Source organism: Haemorhous mexicanus, chromosome 3 (genome assembly GCF_027477595.1).
Source record: "Haemorhous mexicanus isolate bHaeMex1 chromosome 3, bHaeMex1.pri, whole genome shotgun sequence".
Lineage (NCBI taxonomy): Eukaryota > Metazoa > Chordata > Aves > Passeriformes > Fringillidae > Haemorhous > Haemorhous mexicanus.
This window is the reverse complement of record NC_082343.1, coordinates 102636779-102660297: the sequence shown is the minus strand read 5'-3', so window position 1 is coordinate 102660297 and position 23519 is coordinate 102636779. Positions and strand designations below refer to the sequence as shown.

The 23519-nt window shown below is 36.8% G+C and overlaps 1 protein-coding gene across 1 annotated transcript in view; it reads left to right on the top strand.

Moving 5' to 3' along the window:
* The window catches only part of MBOAT2 (membrane bound O-acyltransferase domain containing 2), an 89250-nt gene that overhangs the window by 6800 nt on the left and 58931 nt on the right, over nt 1–23519 (top strand). The window contains exons 2-3 of the mRNA XM_059842847.1: nt 10621–10766; nt 14329–14406. Of these exons, the coding sequence (XP_059698830.1) occupies nt 10621–10766; nt 14329–14406 (224 nt within the window). The remainder of the gene's footprint in view (nt 1–10620; nt 10767–14328; nt 14407–23519) is intronic.

Genomic DNA, 23519 nt, shown 5'->3' with positions numbered 1-23519 from the left:
AATTTCAATTTCTCTGCAAATTTAGATAAGTGCTCATTATGCCTACTTGTTTTAAGTGATCATTCTGATAACTAAGCCATCTTTTGAAAAGGAAAACTTCCATAGCTCTGCTTTTTATTCTAGAATAATATAGCCAAAGGTGAAGAAGCTATTTTGGTTTGGCTATAGTATGATTTTCTGTAGTTGGGATTTTGGTGTTTTCTTCTATTTTCAGTTCAAGTTACCTAAAATGCAGAAGGTGTACTTATTCTGAAATGTGGCTTTTGAGCATACTGATTGTATTACTGCAGTGGTATATTCTATATGGTAATGCCACCTGTACAGATCATTCTTAACCTTTCTGACCTGCCTTTTGGCTGAGTAATGTTCTTGATTCTACTGCTTCCTCTCAGTCTTACATATATCTATAAATACACACACATATATAAAACCCTAATTATTCAATTCACTATGCATTGAAAAATTGGACTGAAGGTTCAGACTGAAATGAATTGGGTTTTATTCTTCATAGTGGAAAAGCTAGAAAGCATTTGAGGTCATCACAAATCTGCAGAATTTTGGAAGTTTAGTAATGACTGAGTTTTGCAGAAGGTCTACCTGTAGGATACATTAGCAGATCATTTTCTGTAATGGAATTGAATGTAAGAAGTCAGATAAAATATTTTAATATAGAAGTGTAATTCTAAATGTTACTAAAATATCGTTAAAAATTTGAAGAGATGTAACATCTCAAAGTAGTGTCCGTTGCTTGTGTGGATTGCTGCATACTGTAGATATTTAAAGGGCTGCTGTTGTGCTGCTTGGAGATGAGACTTGGCTGATCTCATGGGAAAGATTCTTGAACTGGGAAAAGCAGGAAGATCATAGACATGAAGGAATACAGACTGTGTTGGGTAGTAGTTTGTTCAAGGGAGAGTGTGATGAAACCTTCTCCTGTTTTTTTCCTTCCCACACAGAGCACTGAGAAGCTGCCTTTTTAAAGATGGGGAATATTTCTTCTACTTGGTAATTGAAATTACTGTTGTCATTACCGGATTTGTGCTTGCTGTATGGACAAGAGACTTACTTTCCATGTCTGTTGCTTATTTTAAGATGTATTTATGTTCTTCATATACCAGGAAAATATAATTGTAGTGAAGTAAGCTCTTAATTGAGAAAATGTCAGTTTCTGGTTGCATTTGAGGAAGATACCTCCATAGATGTTGGTTATTTTGCTTTATTTTTAAATGCCTAGGAAAGCAAGTAGCTTGTGAAGTTTTTGTCAAATTTCAGACACTATAGTGGTTCTCTGGGCTTTCAAATAAAAGCTTGTCATTCAAATACACATTTGAATACCCTGTATTTATAGATGACGGAGAATAGAAATTTTCAGTTCCCCTGGAATTGCTAGATGGAGCTTAACGATTAACTAGCAACAAAAGGATAAAAGAATGTAAAAGTATGCGCCCAGGATGAGAAACATAGCTGGAACTATTGGATAAACAGATAATGAGGAATATAGTGGGTTTTCTGGCAAAGCTCTATCTCAAGAAGTAACAGCTCATTCCCAAAAAAGTTCAAGGAAAGGTCACCTGTAATACTGAGGCACTCATTGAGTATGACCACCAGAGACCCCCTTTGACAACCCTCTAGAACCATAAAAGGGCTTCCAATAGGAGACAGATGCATTCCAATTAGTTCTAGGAAAAATGATGTTTATGTATTAGCTAGGAAGTACATTGTAATGAGTATGTATGGTCGTGATGGAATAAATACCCTGTTGTAAACTTTCACACGCACATTTGATTAGCAAAGATAGCCTCTGAAAATGTCCAGCACTGTAATAAAAAATGCCTGCTTTCTAAGACTTCAAATTGTGTTATTTTCCCGCTGATTTTGTTGTCAGTGTACTGCTGATACATGTGACAGAGTAGAGATTTTGAATTCATCTCATTATGTGCATGTGCACTGCGAGTGTATGATAAAAAGCCGTGGTTTTAAAAGCACAGTAACGGAGTTGGTCTTTGTTTGGAGCTGTGTTTTGCCAACATAATGCCAGGCTGTGGTGTTTTGATGTTGTAAACTCTTTTCCCTGGTAGTCTGAGATCTGCAATCCTTAACTGGCCAAACCAGTTTTTGCTTAACAGAAGCAAGTGGTTTAGGTCCTTATTGTTTCTGAAGAGAGAAAAAAACAAAACACACAAACAAAAAAACCCAAGCCAGCATTCTTAGTCTGATTTCACCTTTGAACCAAACTTGCATCCTAGACTTTGGGTATTCTCATGAATAAATAGCTTTTTTTGACAACTCATGATCTATAATGGTGACTTCTGAAGAGCCTATCAGAGATATTGCCCTTCAGCCAATATCTTCCTATCCTTAATGAATTAGTTTTGGTTGTTCTCACTATAAAAGGTACATTGATGTTTCATTTTACATCTTTAGTCATACAGTTTATTTTAGAGCAATTCTGAGTAATGATTAAGTAAGCCTTCTTTGAATAAGCTTATTGGATTTGATGCTCATTTATTGCACAAACCAGATTAGTATTGCCTCCATCATGTTGTTTGCAATGTGCTTTGCTCTCTGTGTTGCATAGTTAAGAATTGCAAACTGGGAGTTAATACTGGAAATAGAACTACTATTGCTAACCTATGTCAGAACTGGATTTGATGTCTTGGGCTGAAACCAGCTTGGAAAGAAAACGTTTAGGATCTTATGTGAAGTCCTTTCATCTGCCAACAAATTAATGGGAAGATGAAGTGTATGTGTCCAATATTTAGAAGCATTTCCCAGTGATGTTGACTAACACAAATGGTTAGAGCATGCACTTTGAAGAAGTGGCTGATATTAGAGGGCTGTGCTTGGAGCTTTCAATTGAGTAAGTGTCCCTTCACACTGGATACTGTATAAACATTCAGTAATACAGTCTTTGCTACAAAGAACATTGTGCCTTAATACGAACATCTCCCGTGCTGGTATGATTTCAAAATAATCACTGCTGCTTATCCTCCATTTCTTCATATTTCAACTATGAAGCAAGGTTGAGTCTTCACAGCAGGAGTGTTAATTAGTTATTTTTTCATAATGTAAGGCAGAGTATTAATTGAATGAAAAATACATTTGAAAGCATTTTTGCAAGATTTATGATGCTTTCAGTTGAAAGAGTGATCTTGTTTCTTCCTGTCATTCAGAGAAGAAAGGTTCTCTGAACTACTCTTAAGTATCTGTCAACTTTATGAAGTACCCTTGCCAGTGTCTCTGAACTCATCTTCCTGACATTTCCCAATAAATTGAAGAAAATTACCAAGTGGTTTGATTTTGAGCCTTGTAATGGAATTACTTTTTTCAGCTTTAGTGTGGAAAATGTTATTTCCTGTTTTTCCCCCTTTAATATTAGTGCAGTAACTTTGAGGCTTGGTTTCAAATAAGTCATTCTCACTTTTCAGTTCTTAGCTGTCTGGCATTAAGCAATTATTGGATAATTGTACAAGTTGTATTTATACTTGAAGAAGGTTAGAAATTGGACAGAAGAATATCCATTCTTACTGCTGTCTGGTTGCTGTGGAGAAACATTAACTCCCCTGTATGTTATAACCAACTTCTTGTGAACTCTTGTAGATGTTTTTCATTCTTCAGATCATTGTTTTTGTGGGAACGGGAAATAGTTTTGACTTAACTTGGAGCAGGAACAAGAAAATAATGATGTTTAGGGAACAAGGCAGAACTGATGCTTCATTAATTGTGGTAAGGTTTGGCAATTTTTGACAAGTAGGTGTCAACAAACATCATGCTTGAAGAGGTTTGTGTTTAAAATGTTACTGCTAAAGTGGCCCTACAGATTTGAAAAAACATCAAAGCCTAAGTTTTAAGGTCTTCATAAGGTGTATGTACATTATTCTGTCTTGATCTCCTAGCTCTTGCAAGAACTCATTTTAAAGTGGTTTTGTAGTTCATATTTTTTTTCCTTTAAAGTCTTTTTTTCTCTAATAGCCATAGATATTGAAAAGAAGAGCTAAAGGTTGGAGATGAGGAATGCTGCTTAGTGCACCTTGCTCATTGGCCCTGTCAGATCCAGGAGGAAGCATAGGTCATCACTTTCTGTCTCTGGTGGAATGGAGGGCCAAAAATTGCTATAGAGGGAAACAAGTAATGCTGGTATCTTGCACCTCAGAAAAACTGAATTCCAAGGGAAAATGTACCATAGTGTGGCTAAGAGGGGTACTCCTAAATCTCTATCTGCAGAATTGCTATATCCACAGGTTCTTGACTGTTGTCTGTAAAGCATCTTGCATCTTAAACTTGTTAGTTTAGGGTCTGCACATGATCAGGTGGGCTTCAGTGCTTCTGCTTCTAGCTGAGTAATCTTTTTTCAAAGCCTAATTTATCAGCAATAAGAACAGAAGTGTCTTCTTATTTTTCTTCAGGAATAACTTAGAAAAAATGCACTAAAGAACAGAGAAAAATCCACAGAAAAACACAAACCCCCAAACAGAACCCTCACATCAGCTTTAATTTATCCTAAGTGTTGTATTGAGGCCATGGGCATTCACTGCATTTTAAAGGTTTGAATACTTATTTTTCTTCTTATTGGAGAAAATTTGTTAAAAATGAGAAAATAGAGAAGCACCAAGACAAGGTAACTTGCCAGGAGTTTTTGTGGGCTGTTGGCAGAAAGAGTAAAATGCAACATTCCTGGGTCATCTTTGGTGCTTCACCTGCTAAACCACTGTTTCTCTTGTGGCGTACTTTGGTGTAAATGTTGTTCTTTGGGTGTCTCTCAGTACCTTGCTATAGCTGGTAAGCAAAACTTTATGCCATTGTGTTACTGCTTTTCAGTGGATTATTAGTAGGCTGTGCAGTGTGGGCCAGTATGATTAACTTGTGCCATCCAGTTAGGAATTATCTGTATCAATAAAATTCCCTCTCTGCTTTGGCTGCTTTTCTGAATGAGGCAAATGCCTTCTGTGCTGTGAAGTAGCAGGATTCTGGAGGATTCTGCTGCAATTGACTGCAGCAATTGGCTTTTGATACTAAAATATAGCTGATATGAAGAGGAAACTTAGCCTAAAATCTGAATTAGTAGATAAAATTTGCATGTATTAAAATAAGTCTATTTCTTCTACAAAACTATTCTTCTGTATTTTGTTTTAATGTGAACCTAAATTTCTTTAACTGTTTTTTACAGATGCTGTCTGTGTTGTAAAGTTGGAGACTTCAGGTCTTCAAATCCAATGTTATGCTAGAATTTCCTCTTGATGAAAATCCTTGTGACAGTGACCTTTTTTTTTTTCCTTTATGTTAAGAATTGATTCCTTAAATACTTTTCCCTAAGCAATAACTTTGTTTTTACAAAAGCATGGCGTAAATTACATTTTATCCTTTTACAATACTAACATAAATGTATTTAAAAGTTACATACTTTCTGTTGACTTTTGCAGAGGTCATGCAAATGGGGAGTTTCTTATGTAGATAGCTTAATGCAGTTAATGATGTAATGGATTTGTATTTTGTGTAGCTACTCCAAATATTGAAACTGTGAATTTGTGTTCGTGTTTTACTGTTACATTTGGCATGAGTTGTGCCTGTGAACTGCAGTGCTTGTATGACTAGTTTTGAACCAAAATAGTGGAATAATTTTGAAATTGCTAGGCTACACACAGCAGGCTCTGTAACAGCTTAGTATGTGTAACACACACCTGCATCATTCATTGCTGAATAACTAGTGGTGATAATTTACATTATAGTTGTTTGTTTTTTATTCTTATGTGCACATAACTTTCCATTACACATTGCTCTCTCTGTAAGATTTTGAGGTTATTCTCATTGGCTGAGCTTTTGATATCCTGTATATGAGGAGGAATTAAAAATTCTGTTTATTTTCTTATATATGTGCTAAATTGTAACTGCTCAGGGTGAAACTTGCCATTCTATGGCAAGATTTCCACCCCCCCCCCCCCCCCCCCCATGAAATCTCAGCTTTAAATAGATCTTGGTTAGGTTTTTTTTTTAAATTTCTTCTATAAATTGAAGCTGCTTATTGAAATAGTTTTTGTGATTTCATGGAAGCACATTGCAATTAGGTTTGAAGAATGCATCATGCAGCTTTAGGGAACGTGTTGTCTTTGTTCTTTGTGGGTGTTCTGCTCACATCTGACCAAGTCATATGGTATTTAGAAAGTTGTATTTTGCCCATACTCACAATGTTATAAGAGCTTGACATAAGTTTTCAAAAGGTACACAAGTTTACCATTCCCAATTGTTGAAGTTTGAATATATAACATTTGCCAACAAAATCACTGCTTGGTTGAATGCCTGGTTTTCATGGAAGCTTTCAAGGGGTGATGTCCAGCCCTGTCCTTGTTCCTGCTCATTTGCTGTCTGTTCCTATTGTCTATTCCTACAGACAGCCAGATCATTTTTGTCACCCTTTCAAGGCAAGCTGTGTATGTGAGGGCAAGTTCTTGGTCTGTCTCAGTATGTGGATACAACAAAGCTGTCCATCAATTCCACACTGCTCAGCATGGCTTAAGATGGGAGATGGAGTTAGGAAAAGCCTGAAAATTAAATTTTGGCATTGTTTACTAAACCAAGTAGTGGAGTCCAGAAAGAAGTGTTTCTGTGGATGAAGTGATTTGCATTGAGGATCCAGCATGGGTGCTGTTATAATTCTGGGAAATACTGCTTTTGCCTAGGTTAGTCCATGGGCTTAATGTTCACTTACCTTCAGAACAGATATTCTAGTTCAGTTTAGTTTAAAAGAAATCAGGTCTGTGTATCCAGACACCTTTGCACAGCACTTGCAAAGCGTGTGAAGTGCAGATAACTGGGAGGCCTCAGGAGCCCCCTCTGATCTGAACTAAACCACTGTGGAGATGCACAAGTTATCTCACTGCTGGAGTTGGAAGTGCATCCAGTGGAATTGGGGAGCCCACAGAATCTGTTTCTCATTCTACTTCCTGTAGTATTGGCAAGGGATGAAACTTCTTTCCATGTGGAAATGAGTACAAGTGGTAGAAATGAGTACTTGTGGACTGAAAGCCACAGGTAACCTTTGATTTTTGTTGTAGAAATTCTGTGGGGTTTTTTTAAAATGTAAGTAGTCAAGTATTCAAGATGTTTACCAAGGGAATATATAACCTGTGATAGCAGGTGCTCAAAAATCAGAATAAGTGTCGGATGAAGATTACCCCTGTGACTCTAATACTACCCAGCAGTGCTCACAAACTCTTCCATATGACTTTCTTTATTTAGAAGGCAAATCAGTAGTAAACCAGAGGGTTTTTGTGAACTGGAGAAAAAATAGGGGAAAAAATGGATTGTAGTGATGACCTTAAATTTTGCTTGTATTTTGAGATAATTTGGGCCTGGTTAGAGGCATGCTGGATAATCATACTAGCAGCTGAATTTATATTTTCAAAATGCATTTCCAGTTAAAGTTCTTTTAAAAGTACTGACTGAAAAACTAGGCACTGAGTGTCTGAAACTGAGCAACCAAAGTTAGTGGGCATTTATTTTACCCTTTGGGCTTTCATAATTTTTGCACTAGTCATTCACCTTTAGAATAAGAATACTGATCTTCTGAAATGATTGCAAAGTTTACATTTATTGTATGTAGTCTTACTGTGTTATGGACAGAGCTGCATAACATGTAAAGTTCTTATATTCAGGGTAGAATGCAGATTGGAAGCATTTAATGGGTCACAGGATGAGGGGAAAAAACTGGACAATTGTCCATTTGCTGAATGAATCAGAAATACTGCTGGGGAAAATAGAATAAAGCAGCAGAATATAGTCAAAAGTAGGTATGTATAAAGGCTAAACTCAAGTTGCATGGCTTTCAAACCTTAACTGCTGCATGGCTTGGTTTTACAGATATGTATTTAAAGCTTTGGAAGCTTTACAAGTTCAGCAGAACTCTTGGTGCTTTGTAATCTGCATTTTGGTGCACTGAGACAAGGATAAGAATGGGATTGGTAAGAGTAGAGAAGAAATGCAGGATGGTGTGTGACTATTGTGGTGATGCCTTAGATTTCCAAGTATTGTATATGTTTGTGCACTTTTTGAGAAGAGCACTTTAAAAATACCCACTGGCTGTTTTGGATTCATTTGTGAGGAAAGCTTTTGGAAAAGGCTTATGCTGCTTGGGTCACTTAGTTTCGTGTTCAAAAAACTGACACAATAAATTCACATCCCTGGAAGTTGGCTTGTGGGGCTGATCTGAAGGTATGTTATCCTGCAATTTATTGCTGTTCTCAAAATATTCTTCTTGGGGAAGGTGTTTTGGTTTGGGTTTTTTTGATGGGGGTTTTGTTTGTTTTTTAATTAATGGATACTGTTTTTCAGGTACAGATTTGATCATTTGAGTAAATAGATAACCAAATAGCAAGTGCCCAAGAAAGGTACCCCCTTTTCACTCCCTAGCTGCTGAATCCTTTCTCAGGTTTGCTTTTTGTGTTTTGTGTGAGGATTTTACTCATCCCTAAACCTGCAGGCTCATCCTGAATTGTGAGATTCAAGGTTTGTTGTTTTGTTATTGTCTTCTCCTATGGAGTTGGTGGTAGAGGTCAGAAATGCCAAGCACTTCTACCCTTTTCACAGTAGTAGCAAGAGCCAGATGATGACTTTGCTTTTATCCTGGGACTTGGTAGTTTGCTTTTAGTAGTAATCTGAAAAAGAAGGACACCATGTGATACCATTTGGTAAATTATCTATATTGCAGTTAAAGCACTAATGCCTGGGCATTCAGAAAACCAGCAATGCAAGTGTGTCCATTTCAGGACAGGTATTCATGCTCATTTCTTCCCTGTGTCTCTTTACCTCAGCTTCACTACATATCTGTGAATGTGCAACCTTCTCTGTCTCCCTTCCCCTTCTAGTCTGTCAAGGATGTGAGTTCTTTGGGTCAGAAACATGCTTTGTGTGTTACATGGCATAATTTCTGTAACAAATATTCATGCAAATGTTGATACTGAATTAATAATTTTTTGCTTTCATTTTTCTTTCTTGCCCTCTTTTCTCAAACATTATCAGTTTTTTTTCCCTTTCAGTGGTTCACTTGAATGTTTTGTATGAAACTTTTCCATTAAATCCATAGAATCATCTTGAGTAATAAACCTTGCTCTGTTTCATTTGCATCATTGCTTATAAAGGAGAGAAAACAGGTCAAGTTATGCCCTGGAAGAATATCTCCTCATTTATTTAGGATTTTTCAAATACTTTTAAAAGCATAATAGAAATGTGGTAGTAAGAGAACGGATGGAAAAGTGTATGTGACAGTTTAAAGAACATTTTAATTTAGGGAATTGTGCCTATTAAAAAGCATAGCCCTGCCTTTTGAATCTCTTTCCCTGCTAGCACTTAATGCTTTAACTTGGTGTTACAGGTTTTGGAGTGGTTCAGTTCAGTTGTTACAAGATAGAGAGTTCTGTAGTTGCTGTTTTAATTGCTACTTTAAAATTGACCGTGTTTGCATACTCTGACCCTTACCTATTATCGCCTGAAACTTGGTTGAAAAATGATTAAGGAATGGATAAGGTGAATTACAGAACTGCAAGTGTGCACTATGTTGCTGCAAGCATCAATATTAGACTTGCTGTCAGGAACATAAAAATAGTATTGTCATTGTACCCTGTGGTGTTAACATTAAGTACATATTTCAGCTAAGTGCCATCAAACAGTCTAAAACACTGTTGTGCAGAGGACCAGTGAAGCTTGCAGGATGTCCAAGTTTCTGTTGTTGAAGTGCTTAGGACCTGAAGCAGTGGTTCCCAAGCTGTTGCTTGTGATGATTTGAATGCCACTATTAGACATGGAAAATTGTTAGGCAGTTTTCTATGTGAGTAAAAAATAAAATCTGTGAAGTGAGAAATGTTACTTTCTAAACAAAGTAATTTATCCAGCTTTTTGTAGCTTAAGCTACTTTTGGTAGTGGTTGCTGTATTTGAAGAATTTCTTTCTTTATTGTGCCCTTACTGTTACATTTTTTTCAGGCCATAATCAGAACAATTCTTTTTACTCAGTGATTTAGTTTTATTCAATTCTGCTTTTGCTTTCAGTGTCCTAATGTCTTTAAATATTTAATATACAAGAAATTTTCTATCTTCAAGAATAAATGGCCTGAAGGGAGGAAGAATTTCTGAAACTATCCTACTTGAATGTACAAGAAGAAAATGCAGTATGCAACCAAGCTGTTTATCTGATTACATAGCACTGAAATGCACTTCATTGAGCCCTGCTTCTGCCCAGGCTACTGAAGTGATCTGTCAGTGATTTTTGGAGCTGATATGTAGCTTTGAGTCCTGCTCACTGAAAAAACCAAATAAAACTGCAGCTCAGATCTTCACATTACTGGGAGTAGAGGTGATTTAATGGTTGAGAGTGGTTTGATATTCAGAAAATCTACAGCAGGAGACGTAATTTTCTTTTCTTGATTTACGCGCGTATTCCTCCGAGCTGCTTGGGGGAGCACTGGTTTGTGCTTTGGCCAGGGAGGGACTTGTGGGAGAAGCTCTTAGACCTGCTGTGGTAAAAGCCATGCTAAAGGTACGAGCTCTGCAAATTGCTGAAAATGTGTGGATATTTCTGTTAATTTTTAATACACACTTGTGTGAGTTGTTCTTTTTCTTTTTCTTTATGCAGGTCAACTTTGTAGTGTGCCAACTGTTTGCCTTGCTTGCGGCTGTTTGGTTTCGAACATACCTTCATTCAAGCAAAACTAGCCCGTTTATAAGACATGTTGTTGCAACACTCTTGGGCCTTTATCTTGCACTTTTTTGTTTTGGATGGTAAGTTGCACTTAAATTCATTTTTCAGGAACTTGTCAATTTTTATTTCTGCATTACGAGGAACCTTATTGCCTAATTCTGTGGGGCTTTTAGCTGCTGCAAATGTACAGCTTAAATATTATGATGAGGTCCACAAATTTTGAAAGGTCATCTGTTTACAAACTGGTAACTACCATACTTGCTGCCTGTGGTTTTGGGAAGATGAAGCAGGTGCAGTTTGTTTAACTTCTCCAGCTTTTTCTCTGTAAACTTGCTAGAGAAGTATTCTCTTGAGGCACAGCACAGATGTGGTGACTAGGATAATTCCCCATAAATACTCATGACATGAGATAACTCAGTCTTTTTCTGAATAGTGAATATAATGTGGCTTTTTTAAGGAAGAGTTGCTGGAACTGTACAGTATATCTAGTGGCACTCCTAGTAGTATAAAACACCTGGAAAAGAGCTGGCTTTGACTTCAGACTGTTTCATGATTTCTTTTTTTCTTTAATGATTTGGAGGGAGGAAGGATGTGATTGTTTTTCAAACACGTGTTTTGTGTGACTGCTGTTTGCGTATTTTGATCTTTTCACAGTGTAGCAAGACAGAATGTTAGTAAAGTTAGGAAAGGGTATTCATTTAGTTTGGTGAATTTTTTTTCTTCAAAAAATAGCTTACTAAATGGCTCACACCTTCCCAAGATGGTTTGAGTGCCAGTTTCATTTTATGGCATTGTAAACAGGGTGCTTACTTAGCTTCCAGTGTATAAAAGACTTATTTATGCTGACTCTTATAGAGCATTACTGAGCTGGGGGAATTAATCAAGCTGTTGTGCAGGTGGGAAGCTGCACCCAGGGTGTGTGTGCATCTGTCTCTGCATTGTCATGGTACAGAACTCTCCCAACATTAATTGATATATCTTGTTTTTAAGTTTTAGGAAAAGAAATTAGTAACCTTTATTCTTTAGATTTACATGCATAATTTACTTTTATATAAAACTCTTCTATGCCAGTCCATTTCTTAAACGTATGGTCATAGTATTCTGCTTTGGGAGAATGATCTGATCTCAAAGACTTCCAGTCTTAACACCACAGAAAAAGAGGAAGATATGGGAGATAGGAGGTTCTATGTGACTATATTTCTGAGAGCTGTGTAAGATTAGAAGCACATTGTTTCCATTGCTTTAGAAGCAGAAATCATTACTTGTAACTTGTAATTAGAAAAGGTTACTAATATATTCAAACATGAATTTTGGAGAGATTTTGAAAATAAACAGCCTCTACTCCCAACAGACATAAATAAAAATCTGTGGAAGCTTCTCACTGGCAATATGGCCTGGAAAAAAAAGAAAGATGTTTTATTTTTAAGAGATTAATTTCTATTTTGCAGTTACTGAGCCAAAAACTATTTAAAAATTATGAAATAACATAATTTGAGATGTTGAAAGTACACATTTGTTAAAAATTGGTACTTCTGCCAGTGCTTTTTCCTTTTGGTTAAGTACATGTTATGCAAACAGATTTTTTGAGGGTTTTGGTTTTTTGGTTCCCCCTTTCCAAGAAATCAAGGATGCATACAGGTTACAAGCTCCTGATACATCTTCAGTGACTCTTGGTTTGTGCTATAACATTACTTAGAAACATATATAACAAGAAGGAAACTGTTACTGTTTTGTTATATAGTGTTACTAGTAAATGTAGTAACTTGTAGATGAGATCACGCAAATTTAAATGTAGGAAGTAGTTTGTAATCTGCACCCTTTTAAGGGCATTTAGCAGCAGTTACCTTGTCATCTTCAAGTGTGTTAGTTACTTGTAATACTTGTGATGGTGGTAGAGGAAAGGAAGAGAAGCAATAATTCCCTTGGCATAATAGCAAATAGCATAAAAGGCCCAGAATATGTACCCTTTGTATGTAGTTACCCCAGAGAATAGTGATTTTTATCTCAATATATCCCTTTGAATGTTTGAATCAAAGAACATTGATATTGTTAACGGCTCTGAAAGAGAAATGTTTTCAGTGACTGTAATCCTGGTATGGTACTCCACGTCAGTCCACACTCTTTTAGGCTTTGATATCTTGGTCTCCTTTCTCTGTATAAGAACAAATCTCTTAAGTTTGTCATTTCACTAATGCCTGTCTTTGCTATACGATATTGCTAATGCTTGGGATATAAGAAAAGGAACTAAATACATGTTAAATTGACAATTACTATTTTTAAATGCACTCTTGAATTTTAGGTAGTCCTATCCTAAATGAGACTAACTAGAAGTGAAGCATGGGAGCATGTACAGATTGGCTTTTCAGTAAAAAGTCAAGATTTTTCAAGGTTCATTCGTGTCCAATTATATATATTCGTATATTATATATTATATAATATATTATATATTCGTGTCCAAGTGAATAACCTTGAATCCAAGTCTTGCCTCAGTTACTCATGTATAGGATGAAGGATTTTAGTTGGATAGAACTGGTTTTCTTGTTAAAAATCTTTGAAGTCATTTCCTTGTGAGTAGAGGAGGAGTGAAATTAGGAAATTGTTGATAAGCTGAAAGAATCACTGTAGCATCACTGTAGCTGAAAGAAAACGGCATCAGCGTAGCAAAATAATTGCTGCTTTTTAGGCTGCTTTTCATGGGGAAAAAAAATTCCTAGATTAGATGAGTTGTGTCACTTGAGCATATGAACCTGTGGTACTGAGGCACTTAAGGTACCAGAATGAAAAAACCCCAAGTTACTGAAGATCAGCTCTTTTCCTCATTCACTGGTACTGCTGTGATAGCAGAGATCTACAGCTTACTGAAGTATAACTCCTTCAAAGGCCAAAGCAAACTCCCAAAGCAGTGCTGTTGGGATAGCTGTGGTGGTAAGCTGTGAAAAACAAATAAAAGGAGCTTAGAGCATCTTTGTGAAATAAATCTGTGACTTGTTGATGTGTAGGACTTTTTTTGTGTGTGTTTTTTATGACCATCACCAGCATCCCTTTAAAAGTTACTGACAGCCTGGGACAAAGAGACTGGCTGAACATAGTCACCATTTCTGTTGAATGGGAAATCTTACAATATTGTGGATACTAAGAAATTGTTGGCCTTATCTGAAAGAATAAACAATTTAATTTCCATTGAAACAAAAATTTAATTTCCATATTCATCCTTCTAGCCATTTACAGCAATAGATATAATCTGTTGCTGTAAATGGCTAGAAAGATGACTATGGAAATTAAACCACAAAACTTTCATGCTGTTTACAGTTATTTACTCAGGAAATAATGCCAAATTGAAGTATTATAAGACATATTCTTTGTATTTTAAGAATTACCAACATTTGCAATGTTCTTGATTGAGCTGGAACATTCTAGCTAGGTGTCTAGTTTTCATTCATTACTGCTTTCTGTGCTATGCTAAAAGGAGAAATTCTCAGTAGAAGGAAGGGTAGTAGAAAACCTAAATAGACTAAAAGGGGGTTTTTCTTTGGGAGCAGTGATGGCTTTAAACTTTGAACCTCTTTAATTTCACAATAAATGCATGCAGTTGACTGTCATTAAAGAAAATGCTATGAAGCTTTACTTTTTTTTTCCCCCTAGGTATGCCTTACATTTTGTTATACAAAGTGGAATTTCCTACTATCTCATGATCATAATAGGAGTGGAAAATATGCACAAGTAAGTTTCCATTCTAAAATTTATTTTACTTTGCCTTTATAAGAATGCTACTGTTGAGGGGATTTTTTGTAATCATGCATATATACCATAATTCTAGTTGTATCATAATATTTCAGAATTTGAATTCTCTAACCATGTTTTTTTTTTCAGGTGAGATGGCGGCTTATTTGGGGAATTTTTGCCAGCTTTTTGAAATATCTAAAGCTCATTAAAATAATACCCCACTGAGACATATTTTGTGTTTACATATTCATCTTTTTTCATTATTGCCTAATCTTAAGTATTTCCAGGTGTTGACAAATGACAAACGTAGTTTGAAAACTGCCAGTGCTAGTAGATAGAAGGTGTCTGAACAGAAGACAATTTGTGTGAGAAATTTCTTTAGGAACTAAGTGCTTATCATTCCTTTTTTTTTTTTTTTTTTTTTTTTTTTTTTTGATATCAGTATGAATGCTGCCTTAGGTTAAGAATACATTTATAAAACACATAATGCCTTATTTTAAGTTTGAATGCTTGATTATATTAGCAGTATCTGAATCCATATAGAAAAACACTTGTTTCTTTTTTTCAGTCCTTCTTAAAAGCAGGGAAGACATTTATTACTGTATTCATGTGTTTTACTATTCCAGTAGCCTAGAGATCAGAAACAAATTAGGTTCCCACTGTGTTAATTCCTGCATAAATGTTTAGTAAAATAGCAGATCCTTGCTTGAATAGGTTCCTGAAGTATGTGAGCCTGTGAGAAAAATGCTGTTAGAAAAAACAAAGAAGAAAATTGCTTTACACAGAAAGCACAAAGCCGGGGCAGCCTTAGTTCGCAATCCTACCTGTTAGAATACTCTGCTGAATTGTACTGTGATAGTTAATGTAGTTTTATTGTCTTTTAAAATCTCCTGTATTAGGCTCATATGTTCAGGATTTTCTTCAAAGCCTCATGTATTCAAACTGCTGTGGATATGAGAGAACCTCATTTGGTTGGATAGCTGGTTTATAGACAAACAGCTTCTTTGATTATTGGTTGTTGTAAAGTAACTTGATCATGTAAATTTCTCTTTAGACATTCAACAATGTCAGCTATAACTTATGTTACTTAACCACATTAATAATTTCTTTTAGAATATTAAATGCAGCAAAGGGAGGTGCCAGTCAGGAGCACTTTGGTCTTTTCCATAATGAGGTACGTAGGTTTCTTGAAAATGGAAATCCAGCAGTGCTTTACATTCCTAATAGCGTGAGACAGGTAGGCAGATTTCCTGCTCTGTGGCAAGGGAACACTAATTCCTGATCCTCCTAATTCATACCAGCTGGTTTCACTGCATGCCCTCATCTGCTGAGATGTTGTCTGTGGTATACACAGCTGTTACTGCACAGCTGGGAGGGGAGAGAGGGGAGAACTAGATTTGATTACAGAGCTTATATTGCTTTGTCACCATATGAATTAGTCTGCCATTGGATAAAAATAAAAAGCTCTTCTTTCAGTGGAAGAAAAAAAATGTACGAGTCATTTGTAACTTTAAACTGTGGACAATGTGTGGAGGCTGTATGGCAAGCTCCAGGAGCCACTTCTAGTAGGTGATACAGGCAAGACTACACAAGGTTTGCTCCTTCCACTGCTGGAGTATCCCAGAAGTGATGATGCCTGTACCTAAAGAATGCACCAGGTGCACTTAATTTTCTAACAAGAAAATGCCACTTACAGCTTTCTGTTGGACAGTCTGAATAGAAACTAATGTGAATTACCCCCTTCCCCACCTAAGTGTTTGTCTTCAGGCTATGAATGTGTCTCATGGTGCCCAGGGGAGATTGAAGGTTAACTACTGTACAGCAGGGTGCAGCTGGTACCAGCTGGCCTCAGGACTGGAAAATGTCAGTGTTTTAGTGGGGATGTGTGTACAACTAATTGTAGTGCTTGTATATTACCTGCATAGCTCCAGGTTTGGGATTTACTTTTTATATGGTAGAGGGACCCATTGGCTGGCAGTCCTATTTAGAGGTTATCTGCGTTGTTCAATGAGTATCTTAACCTTGGAGTCAAACTTCAAATACCTATATGTGATGTAAATATGGATTCAAGTAGATTTTGTATTGGAAAAGCACTGTTGTAGAAATCATATTTGTCTATTATCTAAATTTATTCACTGACCTAAGTTTCCTTCTTTTCCCTGCCCTGCTGGCTGTCCTGAAGATTTCATGAGTGTACTGATAGGTAAAACATTATTCCTCTCCTTGCTGTTTTCCCTACCTACTAACATAACTCCTCAGGGTCTCCAGCCTCTCTAAAAATTGCTTAAACAAGTAAGAGACAACTAAATTTTTTAAAATGCTATCAGTTCAGTTGCTGTGCACTGGTTATACAGGCTTCCTTACCCTCTGAAGCCAGGAGAGGTTTTTTGATAAATTTTTGCCTTCTCCAAAGCACTTTAACCTTTCATGGTAGCTATTATGTCTACTATTCTGTTTGTTTTGATGGACATCAGTTCTTTGTACTGTTCCTGTGCTCATGTGTGTGAGCTCTTTGACCATGCTAGTGTAAAGAGTTATTTGAATTAGAGTAAACAAACTTTGGTTATAAGTGGTCTGGTTGGTATCTGTGGAGGTACTTCCTGGTCATACCTTTCTTGCAATTTTGAACTGTTGGTCTTCAGTGAGTTCCCTTAGGCTCCAGGCTAGAGCCAGGACTGAGGGAGAGGCTCCCCTTTGCCTTCACTGCTTATTGTGGGGTTGACAAACAATGGGAGATGTGGCAAAGGAGGTGTGGTGAGGATTTGATTGTTTTATCTTAAAAATCTCAGATTAGAGCCAAATAAGTCTTGATCATCTGAGTAAACTAATTCCCTTGGCATGTTAATTGGGGCACTTAATTTGTCAGTCAGGTGTTTAATGATGCTGAATGTTGTGATTTTTCTGATGCTTACCTAGAAATCAGACTTGTATTCTGAATATTGTGGATGGAAACACTAACTAGCACCAGGCAGTGATTTTTCTGTATGTTGGAGATTTGATGATAACAAATCTCCAACATACAGAAAATGGATTGTAAATTGTCTATCTTAAATTACTTGAAAAATAAGCAGTTGTTGAAGTTAACAGCTGTGAAGGAATTTCCTAGTAATCCTTCTGAATTTCTTCTAAAACTATTTGCTCGAAGTAGCTATTACAAGTTCATCTGCTCTGGTAACTTCCTGTAACACTGCAGGCTGAGCCTGCATAGAACTCAATGCATGGCTTCAAACAATGAATGTATAAGTTGAAAAATAACTTGATATATTATCCTTCCTAAAATTGGGATGTTTAAATGGAAATGCCTTTAATGAGCATGTATTTTGTTTTGACAGGAATGGAGTGAAAAGAGAACTAGAATTTCCTTACTTGTAGTGCCTGTCACTTTTTTCTGTTTAATCCTGGGGGAGGTGTGTGTGTCCCTAGAGAGGTATAGGGAGAAAGAAGGATAGGAATCATCTAGTATCTGCAGATTTGTAAATGTTGGTACTTAAGTAGAGAGGCTGAAAAAGATAATGCATGGGTATTTTTAAAGTGTTGTAGACTTCTCAGTTGGTTTGGTACAAAAAAGACATATGCTGCCTTAATGCAACTAGGAAAAAACCTGATTATATGCTTTGTGTTTCCAGAGAGCAGAGCCTAAATCAGGCATTTTCTTAAATCCCTACCTCATTTTTAAAGTTTTAATTCATATTATGCTTGATTGCTGATGGTACTCAAAACAACAGAGTTCTCAGAAGAACAGGGGTTTTAAATTGACATATAAAACCTCTTTTATCCGTCTTGCAAACTCAGATAAAAAAATAAATTTGGACTTCTGTTGTAGGAAGTAGCTATGCTTCACTGAGTATTGATATTTACCTGAAGGAGGGCTCCCTGACTTCCTACACTGTGTGCTTCTATAAGCATGTGGAGGACAGCCCTGTCTTGGAAGGAAGCTGTAGTGTAAAATTGCCTGGGTGTGTTAGAAATCTGTTGGGATGGAGTAGCTTTTTGGCTTATGTATAGATTTATTTTTTTTTTTTTAATCTTTGTGCTCAAAGTGAAGCTGAGCACCATCAGTCAATCAAAGCAGAGTTGATAAAGTTGTGTTTTGGGGCTCTGTATTTGTTTGGTAATCTCTGTGGCATCTGTACAGATACTTCTTCAAGGCACTTTACTCTTCCTGTCATGCTGCCAAGCAACTTGACTGTTAGCAAATGAGCTCTGAGTCATGGTATCATTGCTGCATGGTTTATTACCTCAACAAACTATTGATGTCAAATAAATCAGGCTCCCTACAAAATGAAGTGGCAGAATAAATTGTACCTAGAAGAGTTCAGTGAAAGCTATGTTCTTCTTTAGCTCCTGGCAGACAGCCACTAATAAGAGCTGATTAAAAATTCTGGTTGCATGGCATGGACTGAATTGAGACAGTGGTGTTTGGGATAAAGAGATTATGTGCAAGGGTACCATATATTACAGTAAATTTTCTTCTCTAAGAGCATAATTATCCATGTTTTTTTATTCTTTGGTGAAATTACTTGCATTTGAGACAAATTTCACTTGACTAATCACCACAAGCTCAGCAAACAATAATTTCATTGTTCTTAATGAAACTGCTGCTGTAAGTTTGGCAAGTCAGTTTTGCCTGCAGAACTGCAGGTGGTGGTGTATGAAGTGTCTGAGTTGGAGCTAAAAGAAGATGACCTTTGATATCAATGTACTGCAAACCATAAAACTTCTGTTTGTGTGGGGTTTTTTTCCTATAAAGGAGGGTGGATGTAAATAGAAAGCATTGATATTTAAGAAATACAAACATCTTAATTTTAAAATCCAGTGCTTCAATTAAAGATATTAAGTTTCATGTAGCTTTTGAAGCTGATCAGTTTTGCAGATCAAATGTCTTTACTGGAAGTTAAAGATAAGATCATAGAATCATAGAATAGCTATGGAAGGAAGTGTTTCTGACTCCCACCCTGCCTGCTCAAAGCAGGATCAGTTAGAGCAGGTTGCTCTGTGAAACCCAAGTCTTCCTTAGTACTGTCATGATCCTGAATAGTTCCAGTTGTCATAAGCATGCTAGCCATTTCCTTTTGGTGTCTTGCTTCAATGCTGATTATAGTTTAAAATTTATTTGAGGTGACTTCATGCAGCTTAGTTTTCCCATCTGTTCTGAACTTGCACAAAAGCTTTTTTATGCTGTAAGTTTCCCTCACCCAATAATTGTCCAGATTTGGTATTATTAACTTAGGTTGAAATGAGCCTGATCAATTTAAGGTGAAATAAACCAGCTGTACTTGAGACAGTTAATTTTATAGGAGGAGACCATATTAGGCAATGAGTAGTAGCATGTTAGTCTATCCTTTTTTGTAAGAGGTAGCATTAGTAATAAAAAGAGGGCTGAGGGCAAAACACATGAAACAAAGACTATGTCAAGAAAAGTTATAGAAGTCTTATGTCTTTAATCAGTAGAAACAGGTGGGAGCCTGGCTGAGTAATGAAGACATGTCAGAGTATTTGGCACTGCAAGTTGGTTTTACTTTGAATTAACTTTTCAGTTATGCTTGAGGACAAATGTTCTTCCAGTTTTCAACCAAGAAATCTCTTCTTTTCTTCTTGCCAAAGATGGTGAAGGATCTTGAGGAGAAGCCATATGAGGAGTGGCTGAGGTTGCTTGGTCTGTTCAGCCTGGAGAAGGGGAGACTGAGGGGGAACCTCACTGCAGTCACAACTTCCTTGTGAGAGGAGGAGACACCAATCTCTTATCTGTGGTGACCAGTGATAGGAGCTGAGAGAAGGGTCTAAAATTGTGTCAGGGAGGTTCAGGTTGGATATTAGGAAAAGGTTTTTCACCCAGAGGGTGGTTGGGTACTGGAACAGACTCCCCAGGGAAGTGGTCACAGCACCAGCCTGACCGAGCTGAAGAAGTGTTTGGACAATGATCTTAGGCACATGGTGTGACTCTTAGGGCTGTTCTGTGCACAGCTGGGAATGAGACTGTGTGATCCTTGTGGATCCCTTTCAACTCACCATATTCTGTGATGCTATGACAAGATAGCAGTTGATTTACTTGTACTCCCACCATTATGGACAAATTGGATTTCTTGCACATAGTCCTCCTGAAAGCAATTTCCTTATGTGTTGGTTGGCATCATTTTTAATTGAGAAGCTTGGTGCTTTAGAACAGTAAATTTCAAGCTTTCTATTTAAAAGTTGCATTGAATTATGTTTGAAGAGAAATGGGTAAAAAAAAGACAGAAATCACAGTATGTGAAATTTACTGTACAATTTACAGTATCTTGAATTTGAACTTTGAGTGTTCTATATTCTGGGAAATTTTAGCTATGTGATACTTTAACAGGCTTGTTGCATGTTTAAACAGGTTTGTTGTGTGTTTACATCTGGTAAGAAGATGCAAGTACCTTAGACAATGTAGCATGGAGTTAATCTTCAAAACTGGATAATACTGAAATAAAAAATACTTAGTATAGCCAAGTGCTAAGCTGTTCTTGCAGTCATTACTCATCACAGGCACAACAGGAACTGTGAAGTCAGTAGGCTTGCAAAAGGAAGCTCTGGGTAATTTGGTGTATGATTACTTAAAGAGTGAATAATCTGTTTTATTAATAGATCATACCACATAGAAATGCACAATGCATACAAGTAATGCACCATTTTAAACAAGAGTCACCTGGATAGCTTTCTTTTTCTTGGTATTCTGCTCTCTCTAGGAGTGTCTGTTTAAAATCCTATATCCTGGAGGCTCTTTAATAAGTGTAAGCCTTTTCAGCTCACTGAGGCTTCCTCTTTTGCTTCCCTCCACTGTAGTGTGCATTTGTGATACCACGTTTAATATATGCTGTGTCATCATCTGTGTGCCTAATCACTGTCTTCTGGCTTTGATACTGAGTGCTGGTTTTTGTGGTAGGTGTTACTGTTTCTGTAAAAAGCTTTTTGTCTTCAAATAATATTAATCTCTTGAATGCTTTAATGCTTGTGAGGTATAAATGAGTTGGTATGCATACAGTGAGATTAAGTAGTAAGATTTTACCATTTCCCTACATAACATGTACAGATGTCAGCTAAAACTTGGTAAATGTGTTATGACAAAAGAAAAACCTTTTGAGTCATCCCTTTTTTTTCCCTACAAGATGGAAGGAGGTTTCATTGAACAGTAGTATGCACTTGTCTTCAGTTGTTATGAAACAAGAGTCTGGGCTCCTCAGGATCTCTTTCTCTGCCTGACCATCGTGCTCTGAAAAGCTGACTGGTACATGCTGTAGGTACATTCTTCTGCACAGAGAGAGAGAACATTCATATAAACCTATAGTCTTGGTAGTGTTTGTTTTTAATTGTCCTGACTGCCGTAGGTTTGCTTCAGAAGTCCATGTAAGCAGTGTGATTGTGATTACTTTAGAGTGGTCCCCACAGTAAGTTCTTATCATTTTATATTGTAACAAAATTAAAATTTGGTCTATGTGACGATGATGTGGTATATTCCATTACTGTACCTGAGGTACCTTTCCAGAGCAGAGTGAGTGCCTTACTGCCAAGCTTCTGTCACAGCTGCTATCAGAAGCCAATGGCTTCATCAGTCCTAGCTGCTGGAGAGCAGAATTTATATTAAACACAGCTTTTGCTGTGTTTTATATAAATGTCTGAAATGTCAACATACATGTCCAGATAGGATATCTTCACACTGAAAAAGCTGAGGCTTTCGGATGTGAGAACAAAACTTGATTCATGGGTAGCTTCTGAAAAGTGTTAAAATAAAGCTTTATTCTGATGTTGCTTTGATGTAAAGTGTGGCTTTGGAGGCTGGTTAGTTTATCTGGTGTTTTTTCCATACTTCTGTTTGAGCAATTAGTATGTGACACAATCTGTATAAATAGAAGAAGAGGCTAAATAAAGGAGGCTAAGGCATCTAGAAGCAGAATGTTTGGTTTGTTGTGCCAGCTATGTTTTGCTACTCGTACGTAGTCAGTACATTTTTCAGAGATCCTGAAAAATTATTCCCTTTGCAGTGCAGAAGTGCAGTTAACTCAGGAATATTAAATGATTTCTGCTTTTAAACATCATCCTCTTACTCATGAGAATTGAAATACAAGGTACAACATAAACTCAAACACACAAAGATAAGATGCAGTCCCTGTCCAACTTTTAGGGTAGAAGAAATCCTTTTCCTGGAACTAGAAAATCCCATATATTTTAGCAGTTAATAATAATGAAATCAGGTAAGTGATGCTTTCTGAAATTTGGAAAATGAGCAATGATAGAAGCAATGCCAGTGTTTGCTAATACTTCGGTTCCTTACATGCATCACCACTTTGTGTTTATGAGCAGAATCAATGAAGAAATAAAATAATTCTTAATCTTTTAAATCTTGTGCTGTAGGTGTCAACTGATGTAAGAACATTGGTTATTCAATATAATTCTTGTCAACTTAGTCTTCAGGTCACCAGTGAGAGTATTTGTTTAAAGTATATTATCAGGATGGTAATGACCTGCTGTGTGCTTGTGTTCATTGTGAAATGAAGCCATTATTTGTCCATAGTGTATTTCTCCAGTGTTTCATAATGACTTATTGGATTTTCTCTCCTTAGTCTCTCATTCCCAGAGTGAAAATATGTGATCAATCAGAAAACAGCTTCTGTTTCTTCATTGTGCTTTCTCTCCATCTTCTGCAAACACATAGGAGCACTGTGACACTGTCCAGTTTGTTCTGGGTGCACTGCCTCAGTTTTCCTGCCACAGGGCATGAACAGTGATGACATATGTTTAAAATGGCATCTGATCAAGTCACCGAGCAGATGTTTGAGCAACCTGTTTTAGGTCACTTTCCTTTCCTCTCCCTGGCCGTGAAAATTCTTGCTCTTTTCATGTCTGCCTCTGTGTGTTAAGAACGATAGTAGGTTGTGATTAACAGGTAACTCATGCAAACTCTGGTTCGTTATGCAGTTGAGAAAGGATGAAGTGGTGAAGAGGGGACCAAGCAACTCAAAGAGAATAACTGGTACCTGAATGACAGACTCTGTGTATTTATGGTTGTCCTGACCTGTTCTCTTATACTTGAGTAATCAGACATTGTCATTGGGTAACTTCAGGAGACAGTCCTTGAATGATCAGTGTGC